The sequence below is a fragment of the Mya arenaria genome, chromosome 17, assembly GCF_026914265.1.
Source record: "Mya arenaria isolate MELC-2E11 chromosome 17, ASM2691426v1".
Taxonomy (NCBI): domain Eukaryota; kingdom Metazoa; phylum Mollusca; class Bivalvia; order Myida; family Myidae; genus Mya; species Mya arenaria.
Window position 1 is genome coordinate 2,794,567 of NC_069138.1, and position 19,377 is coordinate 2,813,943.

General features: G+C 35.3%; 2 protein-coding genes across 4 annotated transcripts in view; one reads left to right on the forward strand and one right to left on the reverse strand.

The window, feature by feature from the left end:
* Positions 1–872: 872 nt before the first annotated feature.
* Positions 873–1,475, reverse strand: LOC128224334 (sex-determining region Y protein-like). Its single transcript, XM_052934150.1, has one exon. It carries the CDS (start codon positions 1,473–1,475, stop codon positions 873–875), a length of 603 nt encoding a protein of 200 aa, XP_052790110.1.
* Positions 1,476–2,157: 682 nt separating this feature from the next.
* The window catches only part of LOC128224162 (uncharacterized), a 32,057-nt gene continuing 14,837 nt past the window's right edge, over positions 2,158–19,377 (forward strand). Inside the window, exons 1-4 of one of the 3 annotated variants that reach the window (XM_052933886.1) lie at positions 2,158–2,313; positions 4,872–4,914; positions 10,140–10,236; positions 10,663–10,705. The gene's annotated coding sequence lies outside the window, so the exon portion shown is untranslated. The remainder of the gene's footprint in view (positions 2,314–4,871; positions 4,915–10,139; positions 10,237–10,662; positions 10,706–19,377) is intronic. The other 2 variants (XM_052933888.1, XM_052933887.1) reach the window with 2 other exon arrangements.

The following is a 19,377-nucleotide window of genomic DNA, read 5'->3' on the forward strand; positions in this document are numbered from 1 at the left end:
GTAATCTTCAATTGACACCATCCATTCACGATGCTGTTCAAATGACGCCTCCCATTCCCGATACTCTTCAAATGGCAACTACCATTCACGGTGCTGTTCAAATGACATGTTGTTCATGGTGATGTTCAAATGTCGCCTCCCATTCACAGTTCTGTTCAAATGACATATGTTGTTAAAGGTGTTTTTCAAACGCCGCCCCAGATTCACGATGTATTTCAAACGTCGCCTCTCGTGAACGATGCTCTTCAAATAACATCTGTTGTTCATGATTCTTTTTAAACGCCGCCTCCCGTTCATGGTGGTGTTCAGATGACATCTGCTGTTCACGGTTCTTTTCAAACGCCGCCTCACATTCACGGTTCTGTTCAAACGACATATATTGTTCACGGAGCTTTTCAAACGCCGCCTCCCGTTCACGGCTCTGTTCAAAGACATATGTTGTTCACTTAGCTTTTCAAACACCACCTCCCGTTCACGGTTCTGTTCAAACGACATATGTTGTTCACTTAGCTTTTCAAACACCACCTCCCGTTCACGGTGCTGTTCAAATGACAAATGTAATTCACGGTGCTTTTCAAACACCGACTCCCGTCCACGGTGCTGTTCAAATGACAAATGTAATTCACGGTGCTTTTCAAACATCGACTCCCGTCCACAGTTCTGTTAAAACTATATATTGTCAACGGTACTGTTGAAATGCCGTCTCCCGTTGACGGTGTTGTTCAAATGCCCTAATCTGTTTTTGGTGCTGGTGAAATGACGCCCTCGTAGACGGTACTGTTCAAATGACATCTCACGTTGATGTTTAAATGCCATATCTCGTTCATGGTGCTGTCGACATGGGAGCTCCCGACCACGGTGTTCCTCAAATGTCATCTCTCGTTCATGGTGCTGTCAACATGGGGGCTCCCAACCACGGTGTTCGTCAAATGCCATCTCTCGTTCATGGTGCTGTCGACATGGGAGCTCCCGACCACGGTGTTCCTCAAATGCCATATCTCGTTCATGGTGTTGTCGACATGGGCCTCCCGACCACGGTGTTCCTCAAATGCCATCTCTCGTTCATGGTGCTGTCGACATGGGGGCTCCCAACCACGGTGTTCCTCAAATGCCATCTCTCGTTCATGGTGCTGTCGACATGGGGGCTCCCGACCACGGTGTCCCTCAAATGCCATCTCTCGTTCATGATGCTGTCGACATGGGGGCTCCCAATCACGGTGTTCCTCAAATGCCATCTCTCGTTCATGGTACTGTCGACATGGGGGCTCCCGACCACGGTGTTCCTCAAATGCCATCTCTCGTTTATAGTGTTGTCGACATGGGGGCTCCCAACCACGGTGTCCCTCAAATGCCAACTCTCGTTCATGGTGCTGTCGACATGGGGCATCCCAACCACGGTTTCCCTCAAATGCCATCTCTCGTTCATGGTGTTGTCGATACGGGGGCTCCCGACCACGGTGTTCCTCAAATGCCATCTCTCGTTCATGGTGCTGTCGACATGGGAGCTCCCGACCACGATGTTTTGAAAAAACATAACAAGATAACATGAATGACATCATGCCACCTTTAAAATTGAAGAGACATTAGCCCATATTAAATGAGCTTAAAGGCGTCGGACCAACGCGATCGCCAAAACTATATTATCTTTTATTTATTTTATAAAGTGTTTACATAAGCAGTTCATTGCGTGTGTTATGTAAACTTTACATTTGCTGACTGGCTGAGGCGAACGCGTTGAATGAATTTCAGATATGTTAACCGTCAAGATAAGAAAACTACATGGTATGATAAAAACTGTCTTCACTAGACAGCACTGAGAAATGTCATCCGTATAATTAATAGCGGTTAGTAAGTTTGGTAATATTAGCAAAACTTATAAAAGGCCAAACGGAGTGTTTAGTTCAGTAATAATATGTACAATCCCTTATCGTCCCAATTTGGTACATAGACTCCAAAGAATGTAACAACAAACATGTGTACGATTTTTGCAAATTTATAGCCCGCTTACTTCCTGAATTTACGTTAAGATTTTATCTAATTCAGAATAAGTTCATGTTTAACTTTGAGAAAGATATGGCATGTTTTCAATCTTAAGTTTAATCTGATGTCACTAACATCCTTTTTGCTGTCACCCATTTATTTAAAGATAGCAGTTTTAAATTTTCTCGTTTTCCTTAAGTAATAACGAGTTTAACATTATCTATTTAGGTCGTTGTGAATCAAATCAATGCGCATATAAGATTTTATTTAGGAAGTGTTAAGTGTCATATTGCGGCGGAGGGCGTTTGTGTGCGTTTGCTTATTCAGACTGAGGTATGTAATTTAACCTGTTTCTTATCATGAAAAATAATGTTCGATGGTCGAAATGAAACACGTTACAATAGCCAACAATAATCTCTTGTTGGAGCGTAACATACTAATACGGGTATTAGATAAAGTAAAACATAAAAAAGTAGGCAAAAAGTGAAACAAAATGGCAGAAGCTTTATTGTTTATGAAACACATGATCACCACTGCGTATGAGAACGAAACAGAGTGACCTTTCTATGGAAAGGGGTTTATTCCGCATTTGAGTAGTACCGAATATTCCGACCGTTTTACGAGGAGGATATTCTATAAGTATTTCCAAATTAAACGAGGAAAGAATATATTCGAGTTTACGAAATTACTTTGTAAGATAGCTAGTGTACATCTTTATATTTCACATTTCTAGCATGTGTTGACATAGTTTAAACAATAAAATTAACCTTAAGTGTTAAAAAACTCATCCGATGTTATTGAAAACTAGAATCGTTTATCTTACTTAAGTGTCAAAGTTTTAAGACCACAAATTTATTGAATGTTTTGTAATTGTAAGAATTCCATATCATATTTTAAAATGACTGTATTTTAGTATTTAGTATTAAGCATTCTGTAATGTTGGTTTTTGTGGCGATTAAAAGATATGCTATGTCATAATATTTCATCTCAACTTCAATTCCTTAAATGAGCTACTTTTCAGCAATTGATAATATTTTCCGATGAAAGCAAAGTATTCGGATATGTTCGGATCGTGAATTATCAAATAAGAATATACATGTGAATTGATTATTTTATCTTGCTATTCTTTGTATTGTGTAAGCAGGCCCCCAAAACACTTTAATCAACATGTTTTAAAGAATAAATTTATGATATATAGAATGTATCGTTGTCATTAATGTTTCAATTTCACGTTTAAAATAAATTTGACGTGATTGATTTCCCAAGTCATTATGAAGTCATTTGATAAACTGTTTCCAATTACGATTGGATTGTACTTTTAACAGAATGGGTGAAAAAGATTAACTGTAAAGATTTCGTAAATAACTTGAAGGATTTTGTTTTACAAAATTTGAACGATGAGTCTTTGGTGTAAATATCAGAAATGCATTGCATCAATCCCGCAATTCATTCCTTAACCATCCCGTCCATTTTTAGGCTCAATACTAAATTTGCTTTATCATCTATATATACTCACAATCAATCAACCATACATCGTTCAGCATTACAGCAACACGGCGTCATTAATTAATTATTTGCAAAACATTATCCGTAAATGACGTGTCATGCTTATTTTGTTTTGAAGAGGCACCTGAATTCCGGATATGATGCAATGAGTTTAATTGTACTTTTTGTTGTTGTGTCAGGTATTTATTTTCAAGGCTCTTTTAAAGAACTAAAGCAGCATTGATGTCTCTTTCTTGTATCAGTTGCAAAATTTGCAAATGTTTAAATATCTTGGTTTTCAGTTTAATAGAAAATTGACACCACGGTGTGGGGTAAACAGTTTATACAAGTTCAATCAATAGTCAGATAAACTCATTGATTTGAAGTTCAATAAAGAAACTGTCCCAGTCGTTCACATAGTAAATCACAGTTTGTTTATTTATCATTCCACAAATTGAGCGCATAAATCAGGCGACATATTCAATTTGTTGAATTCAAGCTTGCACGTGCTAGGTTGGATACGTTATTTTTATACTTTAATACTTGAAACCAAAGCCTAGTTCGATAAGAGATAGCACTGAAAGTTATTGTGATATTTAAGTGCACTGGTTTGTTTGAAATTAAAAGAAGACCTGTCAAAGGAAAAAACAAACTGATAAGCAAATTTTATATAAGTTTAGAAATCCATCTATCGATTTATAATTTATGACGGTTGAGAAATGGTCCGAACGATTTAAAAGGGGCGGACGGTCGGACAAAATAGAGAAAAAAGCAACAGAAGCGGCATATTTTCAGACAATGGAAATTCTCAATTGTAAATTCAAGCCATTTACCGGATGTTATTCACTAGTTGAACAATATAATTCTATGATTTTTAAAATAACATAAATTTACGCTTATAGATATACGAAGCAAACAATCGAACAATACCAACATGTTTGTTTATACGGTTATGAAATAAGGATCGCTTCGAAACTATTAATGTACGTCACAAATACTTTGAAGTGGCCAGATTATATAATTTTGAAATAAAAATCATATTACACAACCCCGCTAAATACCCGAAAAAAAACCTTAACTTATCTTAAGAGTTGCAGCAAACAAGAAGTATGACAGTATGATAAATCATACGCAATCTGACAGTTTCAAGTACCCTTTTCCCATTTAAATCTGTAATATAACATTTTTCTCTATTTTCTTATCTAGTTTCCACTTTTATATTGAGCTTCTTCTTTCTTTGTGGGAACCATATCATCAAACTCGTTTTTAACTTTATATAATTGTCAATATGTTTTATATTCAGAAAAAAAAACAAAAACTTTTGTGTCTTTATTGTTTTTGTTTATGGTTGCTATATCATAATGTGAGGAGACTAACATTCAGACATATATTTCATAATGTTGCAGATAACAACAAGATAGAAAGTCCAATAGTTGCGAGACATTACAGGTACCTGTAGGTGCTGATAAATGATATATTACCATATTGTAACGTTCAGTAAATCACGAGTGTACCTGGCAACTTGATACCTATTCCTGAAATTGTTATACCTTATAACATGTTGTTCCTTATATAGTAAATTAAAATACTTTGTTTATCTTTCTTTGTGTACCCTTTTAATATAATGCCATCTGCAGCAGAATTGCTTGTGCACTGTATTATAGCATAAATGAAAGTTATAACAATAGGACATTTCCCTTTCAAATTACCAGTTGCTTACACGTATGACTTACTGCCTATTGCTAAATGATTAAGTTATCTTATGTAATGTTTATTACCAACTGCCTGCACGTTTGACTTACTGCCAGTTGCTTAATGATTTAGCTATCTTATGTAATGTTTATTACTAACTGCTTACACGTATGACTTACTGCCAGTTGCTGAATGATTAAGCTATCTTATGTAATGTTTATTAATAGTTGCTTACACGTTTGACTTACTGCCAGATGCTTAATGAGTAAGCTATCTTATGTAATGTTTATTACCAACTGCTTACACGTTTGACTTACTGCCTATTGCTTAATGATTAAGTTATCTCATGTACTGTTTATTACAAGCTGCTTGCCTTACCCGTTTGCCTTAGCACAAGTTGCTCAGTACTTGAGGTATCCAATGTAAAATTTACCACCTATGTTACTTGCCTGTTGTTTGGTGCTACAGTCAATGGAATGTAGTAAAGTGATGCCCGATGACCCCATTATAATCTGGTAACATATGAAAAGAGTTAAAGATCGAGCTTGAACATAGGATACCTTAATATAAGTTTATATTAAACACTTTATCACTGGAGAGGATGCATTTTTGCACTGTGCATCCATATATTTATACGACTATATCCCAACAGAGCTATTGAAGTCATGTCTTCTTTCGGTTGTAAGCGGACAGTGCACGAGAATTTCGAGTCATCACAATAGCCGATACATGTTATTTATTAATGCATTCATATGCGCACAAGACTATGCAATACACTTATCGTCGTGTTAGTCAGATATAGTTACTTTTTTTTCTTTAAAATTGTCCTCTTACAAACGTCAGAAACCGTTTGCTTCGGACAAAATGTTCGTCCTAGTGAAACGGCTTCTTACGTCTGTAAAAGTACACCTTTGAAGAAAAACTCGTACTGTATCTATTGCATAACCATGCAAAGTAACGAAAAGATGTAATTTGCCAATAATACAATTATTATCACTTAACTCGAAAAAATTTCAAAAGAGAAACCAATTGCATTTGAATGGTATAAGATGATATTGATTTTGGCAAAATTACAAACTAGCTCATATTATAATACCTGTCATGCAATCGATAAGGCTCGCGTATGCTACTATACGGTTTAAGGGTATTAACTTAAGTTTTTTGTAGATGTTAGATTTGTACGTATAAAGGAAAAGTCAATTCGAAGTAGAGTTATGAAATTGACACCTTATCGAAACTGAGCAGCATCGCAAGACTTTGGTACATCAGAGAGAATGTTACAAACATAAAACAATTAATAAAAATGCCTAAAATGGTGAATTTCTAATGTTTTTCTTTCCAAATGCCTTGCTTCAAGGGATTAGTCATTACACTAGCATAATTCGACTACATTCGGAATGTCTGTCTCAAACCTCCTGTCTGTTAAACAATGCTAATAAAACTGTTCTATGAGGATTCTGTGTCAGGATTAAAACTAAATTAAAAGCTATTTAGAATAGTGATACGTTAATATTGCGTGTCATTTCAATAATTTTATTTATTGAAAGCCATTATTATGAAATAGTTCTTTCTGAAAAATAATTGAATTGAAAAATATAATAAGATGAAATTACAATTTACGTAATAAGGCCAGGAATTGCGTGTCGCTGCTAAGATATTCAATCAAAATAGTTAATTCAAATGGCGGAACTTAATAGGTTTAAATCGATTAAATGTTTAAGTACAATGATTTGGCATTCAAAACGGTGAGTGTATATCAATGATACTTTGTGATGCGTATGCAGTGACAAATCAACAAAAGCTAATGTAGAAACTTGCATGGAAGACCTTTTCCACGATTGTTTTTACCTTGGTTTGACTTCAGGACGAACTAATTGGTTTTCAATAGTGAAAGAAAGTAACAAGTGCTTGGAAATTATTGGCCATTGTGCAAAACACTTTAATGATTGAAATATGATTATGAATTATGTAAATTAATTAGAAATTTTAATGTTTTATATATTAAGCGAAGGTACATTAACATACTAAACAGGAGCTACCTAGCCTAGTCGAACTTACGTATAATTCACTTCGAATAATCAGAAAGAAGTTAGCCTAGCCGATAGTATCATATTATGCATATTGGGTAATCCGGAGGTAGCTTGTCTAGCCGAATGTGCCGTATTATGCTCTTCATGTAAACCGGAGGTAGCCTATCTAGCCGAATGTGCCGTATTATGCTCTTCATGTAAACCGGAGATAGCCTGTCTAGCCGAATGTGCCGTATTATGCTCTTCATGTAAACCGGAGGTAGCCTGTCTAGCCGATTGTGCCGTATTATGCTCTTCATGTAAACAGGAGGTAGCCTGTCTAGCCGAATGTACCGTATTATGCTCTTCATGGAATCAGGAGGTAGCTTGTCTAGTCGATAGTGCCCTTAAATGCACTTCATGTAATCTGGAGTGGGGGGGGGTGTACCTAGCATAGTCAAAAGTGCCGTATTTTGAACTTCGGGTAATCAGGGGGTAGCTTGCCTAGCCGAGAGTATCACATAATTCACATCGGGTAATCAGAAGGTAGCTTGTCTAGCCGATAGTGCCCATAATGCACTTCAGGTAATCGGGATGGTGAGGGGGTAGCTCGTAATCAGGAGGTTGCCTAGCCTAACTGATAATTACGTATTATGCACTGTAACGCCGCACAACAGCATCGCCGCATAAACGTGTTTCTTTTCGTTTATGCGGTGATTTTAAACGCATAAAAAGGTTTTTTTTATGTGGCAAAAAGGCACACTTTCGCCGCATTAAAAGCAATTAAAACACATACAAGCACAATAGCGGTTGATAAAGTTTCATCAAGATCGGTCTTAGTTTTTTTGTGTCCACTTAACCAAGCTTTGAACTAGACTTTTAGAGAGGTAAATTCTGACAAAGATTTAGTAAGATCGGTTTAAATGTGAACCAAACCAATTGATCTTTCTGCGAAAACGTTTAACCGACTAAAGGCTGGAATAAATGTTACGTCAAAGCACCGTCATTTGGGAAAATCAGAAAATTGAATCGTCGTATGTCGTAGCATATATTCTCGCCTTATTGTCAGACTGACGGGCATGTACCCTTGATGCGCACTTTCAACATGTAAGTGAAGTTAGCGGCCTAGCAGCCTAGCGGCGTTAAGTAAGCGGCTAAGCGGCCAAGCGGCTTGAAGTTAGCGGCCTAGCGGCCTGACGGCCTAGCGGTCTGACGGCCTAGCGGCGTGAAGTTGGCGGCCTAGCAGCCTAAAATTGAATCCTATTTCAAAGCATGTATACATGCATTTTCTTCCTAAAACAATGACATAATAACTGTTTTTTATGCACAAATTAACACATTGAAGCTATTATCAACTTTTTTTTTCAAAAACGTAGATAAAGCAGTCAGCTATTTCAAAGCATTGAACATGCCTGTTCTTCTAAAACAATGATATTTTTACTGTTTCATGCACAAATTATCACTCTTAAGCAACTATCTACTTTTTTTCAAAATAGTCGATCAAGCAGTTCAGCGGCCTTGCGGCCTAGCGGCTTGAAATTAGCGGCCTGACGGCATAGCGGCCTAGCGGCCTAAAATTGGTTTCTATTAAAAAACATTTATGCATGCCTTTTCTTCTTTAAAAAAAATGACAAACTTATGGTTTCTATTCACACTTCACCATCCTTTAGCGAATGTCTGCATTTTGCCCAAAACCCGACCAAGCTGCCTAAAAAATCCATTATAGCGAATATGTGCATTTTCATTTTTTGTATTTAGCAAAAGTGTTAAACCAAAGATTTATCATCGTTTTGGAAGAAAAAGCTTGTATACATACTTTGAAATAGGAAAGCATTTGAGGCCGCTAGGCCGCCAGGCCGCTAATTCACGCCGCTAGGCCGCTGAGGTGCTCAATCGACTTTTAAAAAATGTTTATAATTGCAAACTTTTCCCATATTTTCTTTAAAATGACAGCAATATGCAACGCTCTAATCTTAATCATCACCATAATCAACAACATCATCACAGCCACCATCATCATCACCACAATCAAAACCACTACTACCACCATCATCATCCCCACAACCATCATCATCATCATCATCATCATCATCATCATCATCATCATCATCATCATCATCATCATCATCATCATGGTTAACATGGTTAAGTTAATCCTCTTTATGTGGCAAAAAGGCACAGTTGCGCCCCATACAAGCAACTTCTGCTTTAAACGTTGAGCGTCGCCGCATAAACGTTTATGCGGCGATGCTGTTATGCGGCGTTACAATGCAATTATGAAAATCAAGAGGTAATAAGTCTGTCCAATATGGTGGTCTCATTCATTATGGGTTATCGGGAGGCAATTTGTTTTTGTCGCAATAGTTCAGTATGAAGGTGAGGCTGCTGTTTGCAAATGTGCCACCACAATTAATATATGTAATCGTAGGCCAGTTTTGTCGACGAGCTTAGGTGGGTTTGAAGAGGAATGTAAGCTCTCTTTTTTAATTTCTGTTGTATCGGTTTAAAAGAAAAGATTAAATATATGTACCCTTCTCCATTGAAACGTGTAAGCCGTGGTATTCATAATCGTAAAGCAGTATTGAGAGACCTCCACAATGTAGTGAAGCATATGAAATCAAATAGTTTTTATACTAACCACTTTCATTATTGCTGTTAACGTGCAGTATTAACTTATTGTGCTTTGATAATATATGCAATACATATTTGCTGTTAATAACAAGCCTTTTTAAAGTATCCCGTCTGTGGCATAAATACAATACCCTGCTTTTTTGAACACCTATACTGTGTTAATTTGTTTATTTAACTCAAGGTAAAAGTAATAAACATGTTATGTATGGCATAAATAAAACGAAATAGAAAACATAAGTATCGTTCTAACGACTATTAGCTATTCAACGTTATCATTTTAGACGTGTATCTAGATAATAATTTTGTTGGCGTGAGCAATATAATTTTCAGTTTGGTCTTCAGCTTTTTAGAAATATCAGTATCGATACATGACTGGCCAAACACAAACATCCCAATACACACAGGTGGAAACACAAAAGAAAAAAGATAGCGGACAATTGTAAGTGGTAGCTTGCTGTAAAATAACATTTATGTGAAAATGTTTTAATATTGACACACGTGACATTACATAGAAGACAGTGACGGATCTTATTCAATGGAGCCCTCAATCGATTCTTTTTCATGCTTTTGCAAAGAATATATTTAATGTAATTGGTTTGTGATTTGTTTTTAGTTTCAATGATCAATTGTATTGGGTTCGAAGCATTCCTCTGTTTATGGAAATAACTTTAAATATCTGTTTGACAAAGCAAAAGTGTAAGTACGTCAATTGCATTCAGTCGTGTTTAGTTTAAGGGATTGCTTTGCTTGAAAACGTGGCATTCCTTCATAGACCTTTAAAACAACCATTTCATTGATTAATTTACAAAGCAGATGTCGAATGCAATAACATTGTAAACGATTTTTCTCTTTGGGATGGATTCAGTTTGTGCTAACATGACGTTGTCGTGCTGAATGTAACTGGTAAGGTAAGCTTATATATTAGTTCTAAATCTAATTTAAAATACAGTAACTTACAAAAAATACATTATTTTAATATGTGATATGCCAGTTTGTATATCATGTCAAAGCTTTTCCAACTTTCTGTATTCTGTACCAGCAGTCATGACAAATGATTAAATAGAAAATATTGAAGCGAGGTTTCGTTAGTAACATCGAAAAAAACACAAAAAAAACAAAACAAATAAAGCTGCCAAAAGAAAGTGTATGAGGTCGTGATAAATATGCTAATTCTAAGAAATACAAGATTAAGTTTTACAGGCAAAACCACCTCAGAGGTCACGGTCAACATGATGTTCGTAATAATTCAAGGATTTATTTTAAAAAGGAAAAATAGTGTTGGACAACATATACTCATAGAACCAAAAAATGTATAACTTGGTAGCTTAACACCGAAATGGACAGCCATCGAGGACATAGTAGATTAGTGTAATAAATGTTTCCTATCGATGTATACTGTTAAGCTTTTTTCACAAAAATAAGATATCATAATTCGTACGAGATGACAGTGACTTTGGTCGCAATATTTTCGTATATTGCGATCGTCAGGTGATACTTACGGTGAATGTCGAACATCAGATGATGTCGATCTATCGTCATATAAAGTTTGATCGCCAGGTAAAGGTTGATCGTCATGTTAAAGTCGATAGCCAGGTAAGGGATGATCGATGGTCAAGTGAAGGTCGATCGTCAGGTAATGGTCGATCGATCGTCAAGTGAAGGTCGATCGATCGTCAAGTGAAGGTCGATCGTCAGGTGAAGGTCGATCGATCGTCAAGTGAAGGTCGATCGTCAGGTAAAGGTCGATCGATCGTCAAGTGAAGGTCGATCGATCGTCAAGTGAAGGTCGATCGTCAGGTGAAGGTCGATCGATCGTCATGTAAAGGTCGATCGTCAGGTGAAGGTAGATCGTCAGATAAAAGTATGTAGTCATATTAAGGTCAATGAATCATCATGTAAGGTCGATCGTAAGGTTACTGTAAGGTGAAAGTCGATGCGCAGGCGAAGTTAGATCATCAATCAATACAATTCTCCTAATACTGTTTTACTTATGATTGCAGGCGGAGATTCAATAGATTGTTCTTAATTCCCTAACACTTATCAGTAAATGAAATGGGACAACGAAATACCAATATATTTTAAATAATGCCAAATGAACGATTCATACCTTATTGCTTATTTGCTATAATGTTTATGGCAATAACATGCAATTTACAGGGACAAATCCAATGGCCAATATTTATCAGTGACTCTGTTTAAAGGCAAGACACAACATACACTAAATGATAAACACACAGCATACAAAACAATACAGATACATGTATACCTCACATGCATGGATACATATGTATTACCAAATGTGAAACGGTCAGTGAAACGGATGTTCACTGGGGATATAACTGATTTATAAGTACTCAACCTCACATTTGACCTAATATTCAATAATAATGCAAACTTGAACATATATTAACGCAATGAATACTGCACAGACAAGCCTAGTTTATTTAGAACTATCGATTGAAAATAGGGATGCAAACGGATATTCGAATATTCAAATATTCGATCAAACGTTTGGTATTCGAATGTCAAAGTCGGTATTCGAATATGTTTCGATGTTTGTGTGTTGAATGAATAAAATAATAAACCGTTTGTCTACATCTGTTGTTGCATTGTGTTTAGAATTCGTTTGACTTGTTTTTTTACAAGTATGTGATGACAATACACTATACACGCGTTATAAGTCGATTGGGGCATATGGTTGTGTACTATAAACAGTCCCAGAATTTTTTTAAAAAATTGGCTATAAGAAAGTGACATCAAACAAGTTCCAAATATGTTCGTGGAAATTTGAATTTCCAGCCCAATTAAAGACATAGGAAATCGGCCTGTACACCGACGCTTCCAGTTAAGTTGTGCGATGTATTTAAAATCGCTGCGACGATATTAATGCGATGTGCTTCTTACATGTACGTGTCACAAACTGTTTTCTGTGTTTTATTTTATCGTTTATGCTTTAAAATGTAACTGTATGGTATATCATTTGGGGATATATTTCCTGTTTGTTGTACAATAAATTGGCCAATATCCACGTTTGTTTTGTTTTATTATATTACTTGTCCTCGAGTTGGTCTGTTTTTTCCATAGTTATGTTAAGTTAAGGTCAATCCTAGAACGAGGCTGTTTGTCTAACAGAAAATCCCTCCGTTATCTAATAACATCCTTTAACTGGGAATGTATGGACACCGCCGTTCTGATTTTGTATTGCTTACAAAAATAAATGCAGTGGAATTATTCGCTTTTGTGTTTAGCTTGTTCAATTTATTTTGCCTCGTTGGGAATAGGAATTTCAGAGGCTAATTTAGGGAATAATCAGGATCCGTCACATGTAACGGCTTTGTCAAAGAAGGGCACAAAGGCCCCGGCTACAACTGTAGCGAATAATAATAGTTAAAGTGACACTCTTATTCAAAATTAATACATACACATGTAAAACAATCACAAGTTCTGAATAATACACCCTCAACTACTTACTAAATAATGCATTTATGAAAAATATTTATTACCATTAACAATATCATGACCGTGTATTTAACAGCTGAAAACGCAAAACTATTAAATGATTGGTGAATGCTAAAAAAAATACTGTGATCTACTATCGTCTCATTAGGTAGCAATACCGTGTTTTCTGCACATTTCTTTTCAATTAAACTGGCTATCCTTCATAATCATCATTGTTTTCGACATGTGTACATCCTGTTTGGTATATTAAAACTATTGTATTAAATATGATAAATCTTATTTGGGAGTAATAGTGCATCTTTAACTACAACTTCAAAAGATTCATTTTGGTATCGATAAAAAGAATTACCCAATTTTCGAATATCAATTTTGCCATTCGTTTCCATCCCTAATTTTGAATAATGTTATAAACTATTTGTTGCATATACCTTGTTATATTTAATGTATACTTCTATCTGCATACGCTCATGCCTTACTGCCTGTAGCTTAGTTCTTAAGGTATTTGACGTATATGACATTTTAATGCCCGGTGTGTTCGTTAACATACTTAAGTTATCAGGGGCTTGTTGACGCATCTCATTATTAACGGGTTCAACGGGTTTCTCATTTGGCATGACCTTGTTGAAATCTCCCCAAAATAAAGAGCCCTTTGACATATCTCAATTATCACAGGCTCGTTAGAGGAATATTATTACAACGGGCTTGTAGACGTATCTTAGTAATCATGAGTTCGTTTACATATCTTTATTATAACTGGCACGTTGACCGGGCTTGTTAACGTATATTAGTAGTCATGAGGTCGTTGACATATCTTTATTATCACTGGCACGTTGACATATCTTCATTATCACTGGCTCGTTAACGTACCTCAATTACCAAGGGTTCGTAGATGTATTTCCATTATCACGGGCTCGTTGACATATAACAATGATCCCTGGCTCATTCCCATTTATCAACTATATCGTGCTCGTTGACATATCTTAATTATCCTTGGCGAGTTGACGTTTTTCAATTACCGCGTTATCGTTTACGTATCTGAATAACATGGGCTCACTAACAAATATGTTCGTGGAAATTTCAATTTCCAGCCCAATTAAAAACACGGGGGATCGGCCTGTACACCGACGTGTTGTCTTGGCTTCCAATTAAGTTGTGCGATATATTCAAAATCGCCGTGACGATATGAATGCGATGTGCTACTTACGTGTACGTGCCACAAACTGTGTTTTGATTTATCGTTCATGCTTGAAATGTAACTGTATGGCATATCATTTGAGGATATATTTCCTGTTTTTGTACAATAAATAAGTCAAGATCCATGTTTGTGTTCGTTTTATTATATTACTAATTCTCGAGTTGGTTTGGTTTTTCCATAGTTATCTTTTGTAAAGGTCAATCCTTGAACGAAGCTGTTATTCTAACAGAAAATCCCTCAGTTATCTAATATCATAATTAAGCTGGGAATGCATGGACACCGCCGTCCTGATTTTGTATTGCTTACAAAAATGAATGCAGTGGAATTATTCGCTTTTGTGTTTAGCTTGTTCAATTTATTTTCCCTCGTTGGGAATAGGAAGTTCAGAGGCTAATTTAGGGAAGAATCAGGATCCGTCACGTGTAACGGCTTTGTTAAAGAAGGACACAAAGGTTCCGGCTATAATTATAGCGAATAATAATAGTTAACTACAACTTCCAAAGAATCATTTTGGTGTCAATCAAAAGAATAACCCAATTTTCGAATATCAATTTTGCCATTCGTTTCCATCCCTTATTTTGAATAATGTTACAAACTATTTGTTGCATATACCTTGTTATATTTAATGTATACTCCTAACTGCTTATGGTTATATCTTACTGCCTGTAGCTTAGTTCTTAAGGTATCCGACGTTTATGACATTTTGATGCCCGGTGTGTTTGTTAACATACTTTAAGTTATCAGGTGATCGTTGACGCATCTCATTATTAACGGGTACAACGGCTTTCTCATTTGGCATGACCTTGTTGAAATAACGAGCTCTTTGACATATCTCAATAATCACAGGCTCGTTAGAGGAATATTATTACAACGGGCTTGTAAACGTATCTTAGTAATCATGAGGTCGTTGACATATCTTAATTATCACTGGCTCGTTAACGTACCTCAATTACCAAGGGTTCGTAGATGTATTTCCATTATCACGGGCTCGTTGAGATATATCATTGATCTCTGGCTCATTCCCATTTATCAACTATATCGTGCTCGTTGACATATCTTAATTATCCCGGGCGCGTTGACGTTTTTCAACTACCGCGTTATCGTTTACGTATCTGAATACCACGGTCTCACTGACATATCTAAATTATCACGGATTTATTGACGTATCTCAATTTTCACCGGCTTGTTAATGAATCTAATTTGTAATGTGGTCTTTAAAGTATATATGTAACAATTTTATATATGGTTATCACTTAAACGTCACATTTGGACCGTTATGGTACTTACAAGGATTTGGTATCGATCTAGGGGATCATCAGGACTAAGGGCACTCTATGATTACCCATTTACATCAACGACTCCAGTCGATTCGTACAAGACCAAACAATACTGATGCATACATATACCATTTAAGTATCTCTAATCCATAACATGTTTAGTCGTGTACACACATATTTTTAATAAGAGATATGACTGTCCGAGTGTCTATGGTATGGTTTCCATTTTTACTCATAGCCCTTTTTGTTTCAAAGATAACCGATAACGACTAGAATTTTTATCTGTGCATATATACTTTCGTTGGACTATTGAACAAGTTACATCGGCATTTACACGATCCTTCAGTTGTACATACCAGGTGAAAATGACAACAGAATCAAAGAGATGAAAAACCCTGCAAGTTAACAGAACTTCTATTTATTTCGTATAATGGACTGCACATATATCAACACTTCACAGAGAGCAATGTAAGCGAATATCAATGCTCAACTTGTGATATCAGTCAATCAAGGGACTTCACTCGACATTAATTAATCTTACAAAAATCTTGATTGCCAATGCTTAAAATAATATGTATTCTGTTGTTGGTCTTATTGTAAAATATGCTAAAATCGTTAAATTTGCTAAATTATAATCGTTGCAAAGGCCAAATGAACTAAATGATAATCATTTATTATCTACCTTTGGGAAAACCCTTAATATTTCAGAAAGCAAAACACAGTACGACGAGTTATACATCCAAATTTAAGATTTTGAATGGTTATAAATGCCATTTTAAAAGCCAAAATTACAGCAGTTGATAAAGAAGTTATAATGAGAGAATATCGATCACCAACAATTAAAGCCGAATGCATTATAAGAGTAAATAAAATATCTCACATGTACGCCTACTTAATGTCTGTCTATACAATCACTTCATTATGTGACAGTGTACCTGATCGCATTATACAATAAGTAAATACAGTCTTGTTGCACTGATAAAGACTCCAAGTTCATTCAGATTATTTTTTAATGAATCTCAATCTGTACAATACGTATAGTTCATCGTTTAGAAAAAGGTTTAAATTCGAATCAATTCATATAAAAACACGCAAAAAGAAAACCATTCGAACACATTTTAGGTACTCAGCGTAAATATCCCTCGGCGATGTATCAGCGATAATTTGATGACGTAAGCAAAATCAATGGTAAGAAGTAGACGACGGATCTTATACAAAGGAGTTCAAATCGATTTCTTTTCATTATTCTTCAAAGGTATATTTAAATACTAAATATTTATAAACTGCGACCTACGACCTAGTAAATCATCTTTCAAACGTAATTAATTCAATAAAATGGTTTCACTTGAGTTTGAAAAGATGTTTGAAGATGAGACAAGTTTTAGAATTATTATACAAAGCACAATTGTGTTGATTCGATCACATTGAATCGTATTTTAAGTAATTGTTTTCGGTGAGGATGTTTTACGTAGCATTCATTTATACATCTTATTATTAATCAATTATAATAGTTGATTCAATTATTATTCAAAGTATACGCTGACTTTTTTTCTGTTTGAAAATAGATCTCCCTGTGTTCTCAAGGTATCTTAACTTTTTTAACTTTGTTTTTGAACTTTTATTTTACTTCTTGCAAATCTTATTTGAAACAGCCATGAGTGAAAAGAATCACAATGTTTTATGTGTAATGTTGGATTCCAGTTTCCGTATTTCGTACCGGTAGTCACAAATTTAAGTATTCAGCATCCGTATTTCAAAGTATTAATTGACACTACAGAGTACACGCCCACTTACTAAGAATGTTTTCGGAAACACGATAAAACTGCGAGGTATAAGTATGCCAAAAATATATTTTAAAGCATACAGAAGGTAATCATGTCATTAATACGATTTACAAGAAAAATATGAAAACAGCGAAATAATGTCGGAGGTCGTGGTAAACATGCTGTAAAGATTACGTTTCAAATAACAAAATCATGTAGGAAGCCATGGTCAACATGCTGAGCATAGCAGATATAATAATAAGTTTAAAAAGACAAAATATTGCTGAAGATCCTGATAAAGAAATAAGGTTTAAAATAACAAGACAACGTAGAAGGTCATGGTCAACATGCTGAGTATAGAAATTAAGATTCTCATATTAGATAAAGCTGGAGTGTTAATGGAATATTCTTAACAAAAACTATATTTTCTCATATTTTAAGGAAATGTATTATTCAATAACGACATAAAGGCATTTCTCTTTTAAAACAGCTTGTTCAATATTTAGATGAGGTTTCTGTTAATTTTAATTTACCTGTATGGAAACTAATTTCAGATGCTATCCGTATTAAGGATCTTTATTTAACACTTTTCTGCGAATATTGTATTTAATATACTCAAAATCTCTGGTAACAATATGTCCAACAGCGTCTCAAAGGTACAGAGAGTCAATTTATTCTCACGAAGAAGGTTTATTTGTCACATTCTACCACTATTCTTTTGTAGATAGTTTTAAAATAAGCCTATACCTATACCTATAACGTATTGTTGGTACTTCTTTATTCTTTTCTGAATAGGGTATTGCTGAATGCATGTTTCTACATTTTTGTATTCTTGAATAAACCATATTATTTGAGAATGTCGATACCTTTATTGCTTAAAGAAAGATTAATACTACATCTCTTGCGTGTATTTACATTATCAATAGTATTAAGTTGGAAATATTTTGTTTAACCATTAACAATACAAGGTCAATTAATACTTTGAGTCTGTTCTTAAAATGATATTTTCCGCTTTCTATCCAGTAAGCGTTAACAAGTAACTAGAAGCGAGCACAATGAAGAAAGAAGCCGATGTTTACCATATAAGAGACAATAATAGTATTACACTGATCGGTATCAATTGCTTGACATTGTTTCAATTTTATGTTTCCATTGATCCTCTTACCAAGTGATCCTATCTTACTCTTTCTTTATTTCATGCACATCGCTGAAAGAATGAAAAATATTGGTGAATGATGACTTGATCATTTCATTCTGGCTCTAGTGAAATGATAACATTTGATCATTTCACTATGCATACAACTCGGGGACTACTTGTTCCATCTTTAATAAGATTTGCTTCCCTTGACTTAAAAATGTACATGTATGTAACAAGTAGAGTACATGTTTGTTGTCGTCTGTAGCGCAGTAATAGACAAATTTGCTTAATCATATAGAATTGTCAATATCAGATTATGCAATAGTTTTACTGCAACAAACGTTTTTCTATTGATTATAACTTTTATAAAAAAATGAACTTATCAACTATTTCACGGAACATTCTTTTACAATCAACCCGCTTGGAAGGTATCGGTTGAATATGTTCTTGGCTACATGTGCATGAAATAGCGTTGATAGATCTTTCTACCTACAGACTCTAGCCGCGTACATGCAAGCACAAGCATTTTGAATTTGACTAATTTCTTTAACGGTTTATCCTCATCAGTTCAACAATTCATTTTTCTTTTTTAAATTTAATGCTCAGAAAAGGCTTGTCCAAAGGCATAAATATAAAGGAGTACCGCCTTATTAAACAGTTCAGATCATCGGCCATAAAAACCTAAACATTTATAGCAGATTGAAAACCAGCCGGGCCATGCTGATTTCCGACGTCTTCCGTCTGCTCT